The sequence below is a fragment of the Monopterus albus genome, unplaced genomic scaffold, assembly GCF_001952655.1.
Source record: "Monopterus albus unplaced genomic scaffold, M_albus_1.0 scaffold317.1, whole genome shotgun sequence".
In the NCBI taxonomy this organism is placed as follows: Eukaryota; Metazoa; Chordata; class Actinopteri; order Synbranchiformes; family Synbranchidae; genus Monopterus; species Monopterus albus.
Window position 1 is genome coordinate 256504 of NW_018128197.1, and position 20759 is coordinate 277262.

At 39.1% G+C, this 20759-nt stretch overlaps 1 protein-coding gene across 1 annotated transcript in view; it reads right to left on the reverse strand.

Moving 5' to 3' along the window:
• The window catches only part of srrm4 (serine/arginine repetitive matrix 4), a 59266-nt gene that overhangs the window by 5421 nt on the left and 33086 nt on the right, over positions 1-20759 (reverse strand). Inside the window, exons 2-8 of the mRNA XM_020623940.1 lie at positions 13022-13153; positions 6713-6796; positions 6503-6583; positions 6390-6416; positions 6083-6133; positions 4133-4216; positions 3144-3309 (exon numbers count right to left, since the gene is read on the reverse strand). Coding sequence (XP_020479596.1) covers positions 3144-3309; positions 4133-4216; positions 6083-6133; positions 6390-6416; positions 6503-6583; positions 6713-6796; positions 13022-13153 — 625 coding nt within the window. The remainder of the gene's footprint in view (positions 1-3143; positions 3310-4132; positions 4217-6082; positions 6134-6389; positions 6417-6502; positions 6584-6712; positions 6797-13021; positions 13154-20759) is intronic.

A 20759-nucleotide genomic window follows, 5' to 3' on the forward strand; every position in this document is an offset into this window, starting at 1 on the left:
AAAAGACAATAACCCTCTCTCCAAACCCAGAGCCAGTTAGATTTATATTGGCATATTCCTTTTTCTTTCCTTAATGGTGTGCTGTTTGGTGCTTTTCTCAAGTGGAAGTACTTTATGTGTATGTGTGCTTGTATGTAAGTACTGCACACTGCATTTAGAGTTTTTTGTACTGTAAACCTCCACAAATGGAAAAAGGTACTGACTGTCCAAGGACTGTAGTTGACTAATCTTAGAAAAATATAATCTCTCTGTACTTATTGATTACCAGGCACCCAGAGGTTTAGCCACTCTGTCCTCCCAAAGGTTTTCCATTATCCAGTCTATACTCGACTCAACAGACCAACCTGGAGGGAAGTTTGAATAAATCTTTGTACTTATAACATCCTCTTCACCAGTCGCATCTACACACAGTCTGTGTTTACTCACAAGAAAAACATTTCACTTACTTAAAAATAAACTTTAAACAGAGACATTCATCAAAGTCCCTGAGATATTTTGACCAGGCTGCCTTAAGATAAATACATTTTTGTGTTTTCTTTCACTATTCCTTTGCTTCCACCACAAAGGGAATATATTTAGAGAAATATTTTAGAATCAACCACATTCAGTGATGGTTACTCATGTTTTTGTGTACCTTTCCCTTTATGGGCTGCTTCTCTGGGAAAGAAATATTAAGCAAAGATCATTCTGTATTACATTTAAATTGATATCTTTTTATTAATTCAAACAGAGGAATAATTCCAATACAAGGCCATATCTGTCTATCTATCTATGTGTGTACTGTATATTATACATTACAGATACCTTAGACACAAGGCTACCCCTCAGTGGCCAACTGTGGAGGCCTCCCTAAAGACTTGGGGTTATTGAATGCCAGGCATCATTTCTTGAATTTCAATTAGAACCCTGGTGTGTAATTAAAAGTGTCTGTCTGTGCAATTAGCATAATTTAATGATAGCTGGAGAGAAATTAAATATATTTTTATGCTCCAATAATCATGAGACAATGACTTTAAAGACATAGCTGTATTTATGAGGCTTTTTGGGAGAACATCACTTTAAAAAAGAAAAGAAAAGAAAAGAAATCTGCAAGAAACAGCACAATTTTAAAATTCAGTCTGTTGTCCAGAAGTTGTCAGTCAAACTTTAAACATCTTTGTTTTTCTCTTGACTTCACTTCTGCTTCAAGTCGGGTCTGCAGTGTGAACAACTCAAAGTGAAACATAAAACAGATGCAATGACCAGAGGGAATTGAGAAGGACCGGAGTAAAAAGGCAGTGTTTTTATTTTTTTGTTGCTTGGAAGAATGGAAGAGTGCAAATACTTAGAGGTCACTGACAAAATAAGGTCAAAATAAGCACACTCTAGTGCACACCAGGACAGGATGCACCTGTTTTATGCACCCTTTATGTCAGTCCACCTAAGGGGAGAAAAACCCAACCAGTTCAGGGCCCTGCTCTCCTGATGTGCCTTAACTGATCCAGGCTAACAGGCTGTTATCAGGCTAAAATCATCCTGCTAATCCTCATGCAGCTAATTTGGTTCTTTGAATGCAGTTTGAGGATTGATTTCCTGGGTGAGGACATCGTATGCTCACACAAAATTCATCATCACCACTGGGAATCCTCCCAACATAAACTGGGAAAATAGATTCAAGGATGAAGTTTTCATTTTATGTGTGTCTGTATTGTTAGTGGTGTCATTTCCATCTACTCTGAGCTCCACAATGTTTCCACACTGTTAAACCTGAGATGTTATCAGTGAATGTGGTCAGACTATGAATTTTTGTCTCTCCATGATGGAGTAACTGAGAATCATAAACCTGCAGCCAGATGTTTTTTTGTTGTTGTTGAGTTCATGTGTTTTTGATCACAGTATCTGGTTATTTTTTAATGTACAAACCTTGTTTTATACTTTATCAGGTTTAATTCAGGTAATTATATTGTGTTAGGATCAAATGAACTGTCAATAAGATGTATTTTTGCAGGTTCAGGTTTAAGGACTTGTTGCTCTGACAGCAGTTCCACATTAATTTTTGAACCAATTTCAACATCGTTATCTGGATAAGTCACTTATGCACGTACAAAGTGCACGTAAGGCTTTTCAGTTGTTGTTTTGGTTCAAGGCAGGAAATGAAACATTCCTCTTTATCTCCTACTTCAACCTAGTCTCTGTAATGATTGTGTTGAGTTTACACAAGTATTGTAAATGATTTCAGTGCCAGTAGAGGAGACAGTTTGTTGTCTATGCAACATGCCAGAATCAACTGGTTTATCTCCCAGCTTAAACTGTTCCTAAACTTAAAGCTTGGTGTATTAACTCAGCACAACGGCAGTTTGATCTGCTTCTGATAACGAAGGCAAACAACAGACAGGTTCTCGCTGCCTGCTGTGTGGAGATCAGGGTAAAATACTGCTTTTTATCATTTCTGTTCATTTTTAAAAAAGTGTCACCATCATGCTATCCAGCACACCACAGACAAAATATACAGGTCTTAAACTAGAGAACGGGCTTTGTTGCAAATCCAGCAAATATGAAAGTATTTCATAATTTATCACATGAAGTAACCAAGTGTGTTATTGTCTTAATTGTGACCATGTTTGTTGAAATAATTCATTAAAACACTGGCAATGAATATTGAACAATGTTACTGAACAACATGCTAATAATTTTTCAAAGTATTCGTAGCTGATTAATTTTTTTTTTTTACTTGACACTACTTCTCTACAGGAGGGAAATTAATCTTTCAAACCACTGGATTCACACTGCTATCATTTAGAGGTATCATTATTTTATATTATTCTAGTGCTGGACCGTGGTAGGATTAGAAACTGAAAAACAACAACTGACTGAACTAACAAAAAATTAATAAAACGAGCTCAGCCATGTGCAGTTTATTTTTACTCCTAAAAGAGAGTGAAATGGGTTTAGCCATATAATTTTCTGACAAATATTGTGTTTCAATTCAATATTAATGACAAAGGTTTTTTTTATGAAAACACCAGGAAGCAGAACTCAAATCCTTAAACGTGAGCTAAAGGAGAGATTTTCCAAACCTATCCACCTCACTTTTGTTTTGACAGACACTACGCTGAAATCAGAGAACCGCTGCCACCATTGTTAGGGTCCTGAAGAGTACTTACGGTGCTGGTTGAGAGGACGGATCGATATTTGGGAGCTGTTTTACACACTGATTTGGTTGCAGGTCTCCACTTCATGTCCTTGTGGTCGAGCACTCCGTTGGTTTCCTCTCCTGCAGCTGCCAGGTGTCCTAATGTCGGATGTACCACAGATTTGTGCAGATGGTGTCTGTGGGAAAATTCTGCATTTAGTTGTCATGATGCAACATCATGGCATAAATACTTCTTAGTACCTGCAATACCACACTTCAGAAACAAGTAGTACTTATGCACAATCAGTGTCACTGAAGCATAAGCAGCATATTCTTCCATTGTTTGGTTCTGGCTTCTTGGAAAAGCACATTCTAATGTCCAACCATAAAGAAATCACACATGAATCATTTCTTGAGTGATTCAAGCTGGGAAGACCAGCTGATTGGATTTCAACTTAATACTTGTGATTTATCCTGTTAAATATCCAAAGGAAACATTAATGAGACAGTAATAAGTAAATAATAAATAGCTCCAGGAAGATTTAAAAAAAAAAAACTGGACCTCAATATAAGTTCCAGCTGAAGTGAATTTTACCCATTCAAAATGTGTCAGAGTTCACTAACTGAGCTGTTCCTGAAGGTACCTTTCTGACTCGAAATCCAATAACTCTGCCATCAAGGATTACCAATCCCAGGTGGAAGCATCTAGTTATTCCACCAGCTAACTGAGATCATCTTGCTATCAACCTAGTTCAGTATAATCCCTAAGACCTGTCAAAAATAACATCTCTCACATTATCACACATCCAAGATTTTGCAGTATGTCACCATAATTAAGTGCATTGATCTGTGGAGTGAATGTGGGGTTATTTCCTGTGAAGCACTGATAAGGGCTGGTCGTGCCTGACCTCTACCTTATCGGTCATCGCCATGGCGTTACCACAAACCTGGCAGACACCTCAGGCTGATAAGATAAACTGAGCAAGTAGGGTGTGAGGAGGTGGGGTGATGTGTCCATACCTGTCATCTGTGGAAGATTGGCAGGAAGAAGTGTCCGTCTCTGACCTCCGATAGCGTCGTCTCCGTCGTGAGCAAGTCCGGGAACTGAGGGAGGTGATGAGGATATCAGAGGAGAAAAACTCACATGGATAAGGAGCTGAGAGCACAGTGAGCATAAATTCCAGCCTATCAAATATAAGGATTTGCTGCTTCTTTCTGTTCTATACCACTGTAAATTGATTTAGAGATAAAGGCCAGACAAAATAAAGATATGTAGATGTCACCTTGGCTCTGGAAACTTTAGGTTTCTTAGAACTTGGGTCTTATTTTCTCAGTTCTATACTTACTAAATTACTAAGCAATTATTCAGTAAAATTAAACATTTTAAAGTTTAAAACCTGCTTGATAATTTTAGGAACATGTAAATGCTTTTTGTATCCTATTTACATTGTCACCAGGAAAAAACACGCAGTTTCTAAATGTCCTTTTTGTTAAGGTCTAGGATTTAAGGTTTGGTGTTTGAGCCTATATCAACATACTGCATGAGCTTTTATGTGCAGACTTTCTTTCTTTCTTTATGCTCATGCATGTTGTGTATGTTGAGGTACTTCTTTTGAATATAACTTGAAAAATTCATTAAAGAGAGCTACTTTAAAAACTTTTTCTGCTTGTGCTACTTGCCCTGTTGGCACTGCTTTCTCAGATCTCAGAAATTTAATTGCATCCTAGATCAGATCAAACCTGGTTTGTGTACAGTGATGTCTGTTTCCCCTGTTTGGAGAAACAACCAATCAGAATTTAGCAGTAGGGATTAGGAATAGGAATGCCAGCTTCCTACATAGGGTAAATCCCAATTCCCTTATTTGAACCTTCCTTGCTCCTTGCTCCTTGCTCCTCACTCGACCTGGAAGTTGTTCAATCCCAAAGCTGTTACTCCTGCTCTGAGGGGCAAGGAGGCTGCTTGGAGGAGCTATGAGTGAGGATACAAGAGACAAACATGCCCCTTTAGCAGAAATGAGTTGATAACTGGGCCCTTCAGAGGAAAGGATGTCTTGTGTCTCTACAAACGTGTTTCCTTGATTCCTATGCCCTAGTTTTTCGTTGCATCTTACGTGGGTGGCACTAACACACAAGTGAGAGAAAACTGGATGCTCTTAAGTGAACCAGGATGTAACCATAGCTAGCTAGCCACCAAAGCACAGAAAAACTGCAACAGAAAATGTCTCCACTGGAACAAGAACTCTGTTACAAACTACTAATTAGCCAACTAATTCATCAAAAATGAAGATAATTTGTGTAAAGGTGTAAATTGTTGGCAATGCAAAATGCTTGGATTCAAATAGCACCACATTTTCATCTTTGTCTTTCTGTTAAAGGATCTGTAAACATATTTTCTACTTCTAGCTTCTTACTATGAAAGACAGAGTTTTGAAATAACCATGTTTGGAGAATAGGAGAGCACATCAGAGGAGGAACAGAGAAGGCATAAAGAGAACAAAAGAGAAGAGAGAAGAGTTGTCATGAGCTGGAGAGCAGCAGTTTCTGTTGAAGTACGCAACGACTGAGCTTGGCTTTGTGCTCACAAACAACGGCTGCTCATCCAAAGTTGAATTATAAAATGTTACAAGATCACAGCATGAAATTGGTTTCTCTTACCCTCTTTCACCCCATTTCCCTCTCTGTGTGGCTCAAGCTTTCAATGTGTTTTCCTCTTTGCAAGCACTTTTCACACTTTGTTCAGAAATAAAAGCTGCGTGTTTTTGAATTGACTCGTCGTGCTCTCATATCAGAGTATTTTGGAAGATCCTCTCCCTTTCTTCCTCAGCGATGGGTATTAAGAAAAGTAGGGATGGACTTACAGCAGCATGGGGGACGAATAGGAAGTAGGAGGTGTGTGTGTGTGGAGGGGGGCGTAAAAAATGTGTAGGATTTAGAGAGTACATGATTCTGATGCAACAGTCACAGACTGACCTTTTCTTGTGCTTGCGCTCATCCTTCCTCTTATGTTTTAAACTTGAAGAGCTGGTGAAATGAAAGAGAACAGAATCATGAGCTAGGAGCATTAAAAGTGACAAAGCCTGTGCACTCTGCTTTCCTGATGATATATAAAGGGCATTAGCTTTTAAGGTGGGAATCCAGAAATCATTGTGAAAGCAGGGGCTAAATGTTATACCACATTTAAGACAGAAATATATCCAGAAAATGTGAGAACTGCCTTTTATGGTTGCTCTTTTAATATAACATTAAAGGGCAAAGACATGCACACTCATATACGTACCTGTGTTTTGACTTCTTGGAAGTATAGCTGAAATAAGGGAAACACTTGATTTGATTCACCCCCAAAAAACATCATGTCATTTTTCCAGTACTGTTGTAGTAAGCAGGGACTACCTATGCCGTTTGCTTTTCTTGGAGCTCTTCTTCTTCTTCTTTTTCTTCTTCCTCGGTGGCGACAGGCTGTGGGAAGAAGACCTAAAGCAGGAGGAAAAATAAACATGAAGTGTTCTGCTGTACACCTGTCGGTTTGTTTATGTCAGGAAACAGTTCACAGGTGTCCAATAATACACCTCACTGCAAAGCCATCCTGTTTTGGAAACCGACCTTTTCCTTTTCCTCTTCCGTTCAGACTTTCTCCTCTTCTTCCTCCCCTTGGGGCGAGGGGAGAGCTCCTCATCAAAGGACGGGCTGCAGGCAGAAAGAGCAGAGGGGACATGTCAGTCTTCACGGCTGTTATTGATGATGAAATATGAATTCTTTGAGGTTACAGCTTCTAAATGCCTATATCTGGTGATTTATATTATTTAACTACTATGAATCTATTGAGCCTCATGGTTAAATGGTTATTTCACCAGAATTACAATAAAGTTAATAAAAAAGTAGTTTGGCCAAAAACATGTGACAATGTGTTTTTGGATCTTTCGTTTTTGCTGTAAACAAGTCAAACAAAACAGAACTGATCTTCATTGTTCTGAGGCAGAACTCTTAAAGACAAATATCTAAAATCTAAGCAAATACTGTAAATCCAGAAGTGGACAAAAACAGTGAGAAAATATGTTTTTATGGAACTGATGTAAATTACTATACAGCTGCAGCAATTTGTCAATTATTCAATTAACTGATTAAAAAAAAAATTAATTGTTGAAGCAAAAACACCAAAACGTGATCGTTGTCAAATGTCTTGATTTGGTGCTTTTCTTGGTTTGACATTATAGCAAGTACTGTATGTAATTTGAACAAAGCCAGACATTTAATTGACCTGGTGCTGTAAAATATTGTCTTGGGTGTGTATCACTATTGTTTTTATGTTTTATAGACAAAACATTTAGTCAAGAAAATTATTGGCAGATTAACCCATAATGAAAATAAGCCTTTGTTGAAGCACTAAATTATTCAAGTCACAGTTTCAAAGGACTGACTGGTGAATAACACTTCAAATTATCACATCAATGAGGCAGGTCAAAACACTCCCACAGATTATATTAATAGCTACATGAATACATTATTTTTCAGGGTGAGGACATATGAACACTTGCTTTCATCACCTCGTTTAATTTATCTGTTTTCACAGAAGTGTTGCTTGCGATTTTTGTCCCTGCCATGCCAAGTGTGAAACTTCCTCTATAAACATCTGCAGTGTCTCTGAAAATCCATGGTAATATTTCTGGATTTGGTTTTAAACTTTTACATGTTTGCAAGTCAGAAATGGGACTCCTGAGCCCAGGACTCCTTCCAAAAGTGATGTACAAATACTTTTTAGAGAACTTGGTCAGAGAATTTTATTCAGAAAGCTACAAAGTATTACCAACAATATATTCCTTTGGAGTTTGCTGTTATGTTTTTTCTATTCTTTGCAGACAAATACCCCTAACAGAATGGGCAGGGTAAAAATATAATCCACATGACTCATCATTGGCATCACTGCACATAAATGCATCCTGAGTCCCTCTCACAGCAATCATAAACAGGATTATCTGAGATCCAAATGTCGCATATGAGATGAACCCATCACAACAGAATCATGAAATCCCATCCAGACTGGTTTAAAGCAGAGAACGACTCGCATGTCACTGAGCTACAGTGAAGTCACTAGCAATGACAACATGGCTGCACTCAAAGAAGGAGATGTGTGGTACACCAAAATGTTTCATTCCATCACAGCCAGAGTTTCCATGCACCTACAGTATCTGTAAGGCTTTCTGGAAAGTGAGAAATGTATTACATGGTCAAACTGTTGCAGCCCAGGCTGAGTCATCCTCACTTTTTTGTCCCTAACATGGGTAAAGTACAAAACACACAGAATCCAATACGTCCCATAATAACATGCATCAACAACAATCTTTTGAGATCCTACCTTCCTGAACAATCATTCTCAAGCCTCCAGTTTGTAATACAAGCTTTCTGTTGGGTATTTGTAGTGTGTAAGCAAACCTAAGCCAACATTAATCAAGTACTATCACAGAGGTAATACTATTAGATTTGACAAAAATGACATTATAGAAAAGAAAACATTGCAGCATGAGTAGCATGCCTCGTGACTAGTAAATTTACACTGATGTGAAAAAGGTTTTTAATGTTAAAACAGGTTTGAAATACACACTCAGTTGCCAGTTTATTGGGTACACCTAGCTAAAAAAAAATGCAGTAATTCTGAAAGATGTAATTTGTGGTGTTACTGTAAAAATGTACGTGCACTCTCTCAACTCTTAAGTGTACATACATGATAGTGCCACTTTAGATGCCTCTCATGGGCACCACTCGCCTGCACACGTTTACCCAGGCACAGACACACACTAATACAATGCTATATTCTTATCCTCTACCCATCCTTCTCTGAAACTATGAATTCATCATTACAGAGAAAGAAACCTGTCAGATTCCGTCTGTTGATCAGCTTGATTGCTGTCAGGAGGTCCACCTGCTATGTTCTCTGAAAATGACTGATGAAGAAAAGGGAGCCGAAGGCCAGTGAAGCACCACAGGCTCACTGAATGAGCCTTTCAAGTAAAGGTTGACTCATATTCATAAGAAGCAAAGTGAGGAGGAAGTGAGCGAAGAGAAAAGAAGAGATGTGCAAGATGATTCTGACTGAAGTTCACTCGGTCAGCCTGACCTTGACTTTGTTCAGCCTATTACAACCCACGGTTACATTTTATTTTTACACCATGCTTCTTAAACTACTCTATAACTGTTTCATCACATTAACTGTGTGTTTATTACTGTAACAATGCCAATGAACATCCTCTGTCTGTAAACAAGTACTTATTTGAAACCAAACTATGATCTTCCTGTAAATGTAACCAAAGGGTTTTTTGTATCTCAACCAAACTGTGACGGTTCCATAACCTTAACTAAGTGTTTATTATGGTAACATGATGATGAAGGCCCAGGATAACTGCTGCCATAAGGGTGCTATTGCAGGTGATTCCTCTATGGGTCAAGCGCCCTAGTTGGTCATTCAAATTGGAGGAGGTAATGAATAAGCTTTACCGGAAAAAGTGGAAAGTTTCTGTGGTGACATGAGGCACTTAGTTATTACGTCGACAGGTCTATTTACTGAGATCCCGACAGAGAAATATGGTTACACGAGTCCCTCGTAAACCAAAACAGTTGCTTTTGACTCCACCCAACAATGTAAAAGACCTTTGAATACAATGGAGAAAAAATAAACTGCTGTGATGAATCCCAATCTTCTACAGAATAACTTTTACCAGTTACCGGTACTTGAATGAGAAACAGACTGCATAAAAACTAACTCATGTACTCACAAACTAACTCATGTACTCAACTCAAATAACACCTGCAAGCTCACAAGAGGAATGAGAGAGGCAGCCTCTTAGAATCTGTGAATATTAACAAGACACAAGGCTGCAGTAAACGTGCTTTGAAATATAGTCTTTTAAAATTGTATGGCAAAAATCATAGAAAAAATTGTTAGTAAAATTAGGAAAATGCTATAAAAATCTGGAATTATAACAAATAACAGACTGAATAAAGTTTAAATAAAAGATGAGCTAGTTTTCTGAACAACATGATCAATAGCCAGATAATATATTCATAGCACAGAATTAGGTTTAGCCTCGCTCTGGGCAGAATACATCCAAATGCCAACAGACAGAAGCTGTATAAGATACATTTTTAAGCAATTTCATACTTAAACTGAAGATATTTCTGTGCCATTTACATTAAATTTCAGGAAATGTACCTTACACAAACAGCGAGTCGTGCACACAGGTGAGCATGATCAGAACTGGGCTAGACAGTGACAAACTGTACTCCTCCTGTGTGCACAGGTCTCTGGAGACTATATGCCCATTTCATTGAATGCAGAAGACGATCTGGCTTTAATAAATGGCCCTGCTTGGCGTAGTTGGCATTTTGGGAGCATTAGGAACTGAAATGCATTAGGGCTGATTAGGCAGACCAAGCCCAAGTACCCTCTCCTGGTAATGAGAACACTTTGTCACTCATTAACACCATTCTGGCCTCATAGAAAGAGAGCACAAGGCAAGCATTTGCATTTTTTATTGCCAGCAGAAACTGTTTCTTTTGATGAGGTGGAGAGAATGAAAGGGGGAATGAGAGAGCGATGAACTGCCAGCGAGACTGGGAATGGTGATTGTGGGAAACAATGTGTGTGAAAAAGGGATTTGGGGACATCTGATGAGAATACACTAAATGCTGAATTCAGCTTATTTTCCTGCCACAATCATGCACAGATTCCACGAATATATACATGGATGGAACAATAAAAAATAAATCCCTCACTTGGTGTCAGTTTACTACAGTGATCAGGTGGATATCCTCTAATTCTAGTGTGTTTTAATGACTTCCTGGGTTCAAAATTTAATGGAAGTAGTTCACATCCATAACTCTTTTGTAGTGAACTAGGTCTGGAATCAGCTACATTTAGAAACTCCCTCACTGTAGCTGACATGCTGTTTCTTAAGGGCAGCCAGGGCCAGTGGCTTGTGGCTTTATGTTAACACTAGGCTCTGTTGAATTTGGTCTCCTGTTGGCCAATTAGCAAGATTAAAACACAAAAAACAGAGGATTTTTGAGGAAAGCTATTTGTAAGTGAGACAAAGAATTTGTAAATCAGTCATTTTGATAAATGGAAATGAATAAACAACATTTTTCTTTAAACACCAGTGAACCCCACAGCCACAGTATCACGGCTGGATGTAGATGCTGTGTCTCCCCAGGTCCCCCTCCTTTGTGATAAAAAAGTGCCTTACCTTACACTTCTTCAGTGTAATTCTATTAGTGAACAGTATATATTGTATTACAAGTAGTTGTAGTATTTGACTATAATATGTTAACCCATTGTAATGTTTATGGACTACTAATACTGTATGTACTGCAAAATACATTTCATGGGTTTAATATTTAAATGTATACACCTAGTTGGTGGCTTGAATTTGGCAAGCTAACAAACTGACAATAGCATTACACCAAAATAATAGCACTTCCTCACTGAGTTCAGTGACCCCATTGCATTGACATAGTAAGTCCAGATGCAGAGGGCTCCAGCAGAAAAACAAAGAATCATTTGGCAACAAAACTGACATGAACTCTACCATTTACTATGCAAATGTGGATGAAAGCATGACATCAGCTGCAGTGAACAATCCCTGTGCTTGCTACTGGACATGCAATAAAACCTTGGCAAGTAAAAAGAAATACACCTGTTAAACAAGCATAAACTTGCAGAAAAGTAATAACTTCAGCTTTGCCTGTGGTTTGTCCTCCACCGCTGGTATGTGTTAACCATAGCGAACATGCAGCATTCTTACAACCCCACTGGTGGAAGCTCATGCTTTTATGTCACCAGGCTAATTTGTTTAATTGTCCCCAGTCTTTGGCCCTGCTGTGAAAATGCACATCACAAGGTGTTCGAGGGATTTTTTTTATCCCTGGGACAGTAGGAATAAAAAGTATCAGGCACTTCCTGGTGGAAACGCAGCTTTTGTAAAACTATACTCATCTCAGTCTAAATTGCAAAGAAGGGCTCAGACAAAATAGGACCATATTCCAGTGGGGGCACAGTGCCTCACCTGAGGTGCAAGATTTCTTTGGTAACCTCAGAAAAAATGAACACAATTTCATAAAACATAATATTAAGGTCAGCAGAGATGCAACATAGGACAGTCCCCGAGTCTAGATTCAACTCTGTGTTGAGAATAACCACCACTATAAATCTGTCTCAGTGCACTATTTCTATAAGATGTCTTTTCATGCATGTACAACACAGAAAAAAATGATTATCAGAAGCTTGTGTGCCTACGCGTTCTCTGTTAAATTCAGAAAAGAGAAGCAGCCGCCAGGTAAAGTTCATCCCAAGAGGAGTGGTTCATGTTTATGATCCTCTCTAACACTTCAGTCGTGTTTTACACATCACTGGCTGCTTTCCTGCTGTGGGGCTACAAAGACTTTGAAGGTGTCAGATTAATTAAGAGGTTTCTTAACAAAAATCTGTGTGGATTGATTTTTTCCCACTGAGAGATGGAGATTTTTGGTTCAAGTTGCAGGTTAAAGAGAGGATCTGAATGACACAATGTGGAATTCCTCACAGCATCTTGTATTTCTCCACTGGGCCTGACCTGATAAGACTGTTTACATTGCCCACACCAGAATATAGAGATTATCTCTGTTTTCCTGTTGCAAGTCAAACCCTGAAGGAGTTTTGGTGCACTGCTAAAAGACTTTTTTCAGCACTACAATCTACAGCAGCACCTCGACAAACAAATAAAAATGGTTGTTATTCATCATCAGAAATGTTCCACTGTGTCCACAGTCCTACAGCTTTGAAGGACACCGATTCCTTGACTTTCATGTTCTTTGAGATCACAAAACCTTGGTGGCTGTCAAGGTTTCTGCTTGGCATTTGTGAAAGCATAAAGATGTACTCACTTCCTGACCCTGCGATGATTGTGGTGTTTGTGTCCTTTTGTTTTGGAACAGCCATTTCTGTCGGCGGTGTCCACCCTGCTGTCAATCGCGGTCCTCTCATCTATCTTGAACTGGCAGACTGTTGTTTCCGAGCTGTGAGGAAAGCACAACAAAGAAGAAACGGATTTAGTTTTTGGTCTTGATAGGTTCTTGAAGTGATTTTTCAAGTTGTCTGCACAGTTAATGCTTCCATCATATGACAGTGAAGGCGAGATTTAACATGCTTGGTTAGCCTCACTCCCTCTGGTCTTCTTTATGGTTATGTGTTTTATTCCCCTCTATTTCTCCCCGCCAGCCATTTGCCATTCAAATCAAGGTGTCAGTTGAACTGTAGTTATTTACATGCTTCAGTTGCTCTGACATTTGGGGAAATGGTGTTTTCTTTCTTGTGCTGGACAGATGCAAAACATGGTCATATGAGCTCCTTAAATTTCTATTTCTAATAAATCAGAGGTTCATCATTTTTAATTGTCAACATACACCCTGTTGGCAGATTATTAGGTACACTATAGCTAACCCTAATGCAGTCTAATACAACAGCCCAACAATAAATCCTCTTTCATGAAGGAGACTATGTTGAACTTTTTTTGAAACTGTGTCAGAGAGTTGTTGATTCAACTCTATGATCATTTTGGAGAATTTAATTTGCTACTGTTGACCTATATTGTTTGCCCTCCCCATGTATACTGGATCAATGAGGCTAAGCTTAATAACAGATATACCTCTCAGGATTTATTGCAGGTTTGTTGTATTATACTGCATTAGTTTTAGCTTGGTGTACCTAATAAACTTAATAAACTGCCAACTGAGTGTATTAACACCGGTGTAACAAAGTTTGTATAGTGTGTGATTCCACTTGGCATTACTGTCATCACTTGCTATAGCTGTACGGACTATATGTTGGCTTAGGGACGCTCTCTCTTAGTGTATAAATGCTAATGGTGACTAGGAAGTGTTGCCAGATTATGAGGGACATGCCCAATGTAGGCTGTGTACAAATGTGTATTAATTTCTGTATGTCTCCAGTTGGAACATATGTGCACTGTGATTTATTTAATTGTTGTTGAGAAGTGTTATGGAGTGGGTGTGATGCACTTTCAAACATTAAAGGAAGTTATGAGAAATGACATTCATGCTAAGCTAGCTAGCTAATGTGCTAACATCACTTGTGGTTCTTTCATAGTACACTGTATTTGAGCTACCTATGACTACCCAACTGTACAAATGACCACTTCCAACACAGCAAAGAGTAACAAGGGGGTTGCTAACTAACCAGTTCCTGTTGCAGCTGAGTTCAGTTACATAAGTATAAGAGTAAACTCAAGACAAACTGCAAGTCACAGCCTCATCTTGAAACATATTTCCTGCAGTTTTAAATTTGTGGCAAGTCTTTTCAGGCTTCCAAATAATCTTACTGTAAGTCAGCTGTTTGCTAATTTGACCACTTCCACCTGAACCTCTCAAAAAACTTCATTCATAGACAAATGCAAAATGCAGCTGCTGAACAAATGACTAAATAAAGTGAATGATTAGATATGAGCACACAGTTCTAGCCCTGCTTATTATCCTCTGTTTTAGTCATGGGAGATTTGAGCATACAGTTTCTGCTCTTCTTCCAGTGGCTCACGTCTGATTGTAATGAGAAGATAATCAGAGCCAGAGATTAGGCCGTCAACGCCTCCACCTCCTCCTTTTCCTCCCCCAGGAAGAGCAGGCAGGAGCCGTCGCTTTCTATCTTCCTCACTTTTGTTTTCCTCTGCTTCTCTGCATAAGTGGGGGAGCCCCAGGGCGGGGGGACTAATAATGCAAAATGACAGACTGGGCGCTCCGACATGACCGAGTGTTTGAAAGGTGATAGGGGAGATAAAGCCAGGCAATGGAAGGATGATTAGTGTGATCAAGGAGGCTGATGAGAGAGGAACATCATAGTGATGTGGCTAATGCTCTCCTGGTGTTGATGGAGAAGCCAGCGTCGGTCTGCTTATATTGTTTTCTGAATTGTTCTATGTTATTGATCAAACTCATCCTTGAACTTAATCACTGGAGTTAATTTTGAAACTGATGGGTCACGTTTTGTTTTACCTCAATTCTGTTGGTGTTAGAGATAAAACAATTATCCAGTTAGTTAATCAATGATTATTGATCAATAACAAGTTTGATAATTTCTTAACTGATTTGCTAAATCCTTATATTAAGCTTTCTTAAGATTTCTGTCCACTGATGGTGTGACATGTTTGCAAGGTCTCAGGTTGTTGACCATTTGAGCAATGTACCTGTTTGATGTTTGGTTAGTTTACATTTGCACAAGCACATAACAAAAAACAAAACAAAGAAACAAACAAACAAAAAAAAAACATATGGTGCATTAATTTTCATACATTAAATCTAAATGCTAATACAGTACAGGAGGAGGCAGGGGAGGTACAGGCTGCAGTGTTGCAGCAATAAGGACCAGTACAATACTTTTGTCTTTTGAGATGGTCATAGATTTTTGATGTGACTAAACATCAGAGCCCAATCAGTAGACCGCACTTCACCACGTTTAATGATTTAATGAATGTACAACAGCATCATCCTTCTTTTGCTTCATCTTGTTTAAAGGATAAATCTGGTCATTTTCTATATTAATAGTATTTTCATCAATCTCCATACAAAGACTAAAACCAACAATGAATTGCCTCTACTCACAGTTAATGACTGTCAGTCCTGGCTCAGCTTATTCGTCTGTGTGATCCACCTCTGTTGTTGTTTAAGAAGGATTAAAGACATATCAGGGAACCACACCACTGCACTGGGTGATATATTTCTTCATTAGCAAACTCCAGACCCGAGCATGAGGAGCTAGCGGAGGGTAAACAAAGCTGAGAGCTTGCACAAAAGCTTGCGCATATGCAGCTGACTGGTACCGGTACAGGAAATTATGGCTGCTTGGAGACTTTGGGGCAACATAATGGACTTGGGGTTTGTTATAAAAAACATGCCACCTAGTACAGCAGTGTTTCACTAATGTGTTATTAAGTGTTCTTGAAAAACAATGGAGATCTATCACACAGACAAACAAGCCTATCCAGGAATGAGACTGACAATGATTAATCATGAATTCATTGTCAGTTTTGGTCTCTGTATGGAGATTGCTGGAAATACTAATAATAAAGAAAACGATAGGCCTTATCCTTTATATACATGCGCCTGTATTCTTTTAGGTTCTCAACATCCCAAGGCTGTTGGGTTGATGTTGTATACTCTGGTATTAGCGATACAGTAGCTTGTGACCACATGGTGATTCAGTGGCATTCACTTTATAGGTGGCTGTATGTAGACTGTATATATATCAAAATCTTCACATTTGTGAGGCTGGAAAAAAAGAAAGTTTGGCTTTTTTGGTTGATAAATGACTTAAATGGTTAATTCACAGCTATAAAGCAGATGGAGGATCAAATAGAATTATAGTCCAATTATGTTGGGTCTCCATCTCTCCTCTCACCCTGGGTGAGTGGCGGGTGTGGCTTCAGCTCTGCTGTTTCTCATTGCCTAATCATCCCGAAGCACACTTATACCCTGGCTTCGCCATGCCACGTTGCCACCTGTTGTCTATTCTGCTCTGGCTGCATTTAACTACCAGTGAGCTTTTCTCACTACTAGTTGTAACCTGTGATTCTCCAACACCAAGTGAGTTGTCTCCTGTGACTCTGCCACTCGCCTGTGTTTCCTCACTCCAACATCTACCCTCGTCTCCCTCTTTTCAACGTGGCTTTGGCATGGCACCTGCCATTAACACCCGACCTTCAGTACCTCCTTCTACACCCAGTCCTGCATCAATTCTGGTCCTCGCCTTGCAACCAGGTTCCAGCGTCACCAGACTGTTACCTATACGTTACTCCAAGTTCTCATTTCCCCTGTGGGAGTTCCAATAAATCATTTAAACTGCTCAGAGTGCGCCTCTTCCATTGTGAGTCTCAATTCGACTTACCGGTCGTAACAAGTTAGGCCTTTTCCAGTTTGCCATTAAAACTCCCTGCTCTAAAGACAATTTATCTACACAACATTTGTGCTGTTGAACACTCCAGTAATGAAGGTGGAGTGGAAAGTGGCTCAAAGCTTCTTTTTATAGGACATCTCTCTGCTTCTTTGTTATTTGCTGTCACTCTAAGTGCTGCGGTTGATGACTTTTAAATGAAATTGATTCCACTATCACAGATGCACATTCCCTTGCTCTGGCCCTGCGATTTATGGAAGAAACTTTCCTTGCTAGAAGCAACTGGATTTGTCGCAAGCTGTTTGTATCTGCCAAACAACACCCCTCGCTCCTTCTCTCTCTCTCTCTCTCTCTCTCTGTCACACACACACAAACTTAGACTCCTACTCTCAAGCATGGACAATCCTTTTTTAGATGTAATTCATAATCAGGCAGTGACTGAAGGTATTTGAATGGACAATTCAAAGCACCAGGCTGACAAACAGCTTTAAATGAATATAACTGCTGAGCAGATTAAGTAAGAGTACTAAACAATGCAGAATTACTTGGACACTAATCCTGCAAAGTTCTGACTGAATTTATTTACAGTAAAACAGGTAAAATGGAGCCATAGACTAGGATCCACTTCTTTACAATCCCTAATAAAATACAATGGGAATGCCGCTAACTGAAACCAGTGTGTGTACAGGAACACTCCAGGTAAATCTGTCTTTTTGACTTCTTGACCTCATCATACAGCTCCCTTGGTGATGAGTACTGGTGTCAGTGGAGGCTGAGAGGAGTGACCATTCTGTGGCAAGCTCTTGTTTCTGCCTGTGTCACAGAGGGAACATCTCCCTCCTCTCAATATGGGGTTCTTCTGCCCCATCATATGCTGCTGCTCCTCACTGTCATATGAATGGGTAACAAATACTGACAGATGGTGCATAAAAACATGTTGCAAACGAGAAGACAATGCTTTTTAAATTTGCATTTCCAAATTTGGATGGAGAGATGCTATGCAGGATGAGTGTGAGTGTGGCCTGGTACTACTCATGTTGGGACATAAATCTGTTTACACAATCACATTGTGGGGACAAGAAGCAAGTCCCCAAAATGTACGTCATTATATTTTAGAGTGATCACTTGGCTTAAAGTTAGGGTGAGGTTAGGTATTAGGTTAAGGGTAGGGCAGGTCTCCAGGAAATGTGTTAGTAGTACAACTTCACTCACTGCCAAGGTGCATAGATGAAGGAAAAACATACTGGAAAGGCAAAAAGTCCAGCAACGCTTGCAATGTGTAAAGCAACTTTAATGTTAAGACCAACACATTTAGGCTTGTAGCCGTCATCAGGGTCTGTTAAAAGCACAATAAATGTGTTAGCAAACTGAAAACCACTGGGTTAAATTAGTTGGAATGTAACTTTTATGAGACTGGGCTGTTTGTGCAAGTGTGTCTAAGACTGCAGATGTATCAACAGGTCAGTTAGGTATAAAAAGGGTAAAAGCAGAACATGTCTAAATGTTTGTTTTGTCTATCTAGCCATCCAGAACCTTCAGCCCTGTGCTGAGATATTTATGAAACATCAACTGCCAAAGCCACAGTTTGTGTACACTTTTACAATCTACACCCCATCTACGAGGTAAAATTGAGATAAACCACTACAGTATGTGTCAGGAGCGGCTCAGTAATCTGCCAGCTGCTTTACACAACACCAGCTCGCTGCTGGAGGACTCCGACTCACAACAGCATCTGACATCGTACAGGTGTGCCAGAAGCATGCAGGCAGCCGTTAAATTAACCAGTGAAACAGTGTTATACAACACCAGTGTTTACATTACAAATGTGTCAAAATCGCACCGATGAATTACACAGATTATATTCTCAGTTGCCCCAATTACATTCTGCAAGCTTTGTTTTCATCTGCACTCTATTCAAATCTCATGTTTACACAAAGCTTGTGAAGAAAACTGCCTGAGTTTGCATCTACAGGCCTTCTGGTGTGTTCGAGTGTGTACAGAGCTGGATGATCTATGGGGACACAGAACACAGTACTCAAAGGCAACCTTTTCTTTCTAATCCTTGTATGTATAGATATCCCACTTTGACAAAAGAGATCATACAAAACACAGTTAAGAGACACTTGAGGGGCATTTGTGAATTTTCTTTTAGCAATCTCATCTACTCCTGAAAGCACAAAGAGACAAATGCATTCCCCATCAGTTATGTTTTGCTCTCTCAAAGTAAATCAGTTTTTCCTTCTCAGATGGTCTCCACTGAAAAACTTTCAGCAAGGTAAAAAGAAGTTGCAAAAGAAATAAAATAAAATAAAATAAAATAAAGACAGAAATAATTTACATGATTTTGTGTAAAAGAAATCTTTTGCCTTTTTGTCCCTGTTAATGAACCCTCTGATATGAATAGTGGGCTCCCGCAGCAGTTGGCCCATTTAACTGTGCACTGATAACAGGACACTATTTAACTTTTTCCAGTTAACACAGACTTGCAGAAATGTGATGTCTTTACTGTTTTGTTTATGGCCCACTCGCTGAAGCCCTCATTTGACCTCTGAAGCAGTATGAGTGTATGTTCACTCACAATGCTTGTTATGCTGATAGCCCCCCCACCCACTCTGGGCAAAAGAAGAACTCAGGACAAGGGGTTATGTGTTGGTAGGTTCCTACAGCTGAAAAGGTCCCAGAGCCGGAAGAATAGGAATAGGTGATCTGTTAAGTCTAAAGATTTTCATTAGGATTGGTTTCAGAGGATAGATTTAGGTTCTAATCAAATTATGTATAGTGATGTAGATGCTTCTGTGCGAAAAAAACAAAATTCGGATGTTTGGTTAACCCTATAAAACCATTTGTATCATATTTGATACGCAAGGTTTCTGAGCAAAAAAAATCACCAAAAATGCCCCATATATCAAATGTGATACAAAAGAAATAGAAATAATCTAAATAATATGGAACCTTTATTCCTATATGCCTGGACTGTCTGTCTATGCATATATGGCAAATAAAAATCGTGAATCTTGAATTTCGAATCATGAATTATATTTTGGATTTTGTTAAAAGGTTTAATAAACATCTCAGTTCCAAAAAATTAGAATGTTCTATTTTTTGATATGTTGGGCTTTACAGGGTTTTTTCAGTATAAATACATCAAAAAACTAGACAGCACTCAGAGAGCACAAACCTCCATCGCGGCAGCTCAGAGTTTCAGCTACAGTTTGGTGTTAGTGTGGCTGCAGGTTTTCTGTGAGCCCAATAAATGTGAACATTCTGGATTAGCAGATCAGGTTCAGCACCAAAATCTAATGGGTTGTTCCGTGAGCCGTACCCTACCTCCCCAAAAAATGTCATCAACATCCATTCATTACTTTTTGAGGTATGCTGTGAACAAACCAACAACCTTCTTGGTGGAGGTAAATACTTCAAAACACTGATATAAGCACCGGCTTTCAAAAATACACACTGGGTGGCCCTTCATCATTTTAGTTGCCATGCCAACCTCACAGGTGCTCTATCCTGCTGAGTGCAAAGAAGACTCACACCTAATAGAGCAAGTGAATAACAAACTGTGGCAAATAAGAAAAATCAATACAGCTAACCCTAAAGCAACAACAGGAAAACAGCATCAGCGGATCAATGGCTGAAAGTTACTATGAGAAGTCTTAACAAGAGGTTGGTGAATTTAAGGGCAAATTTACTGTTCAATATCTACTTTCTACTTGGTAGTCA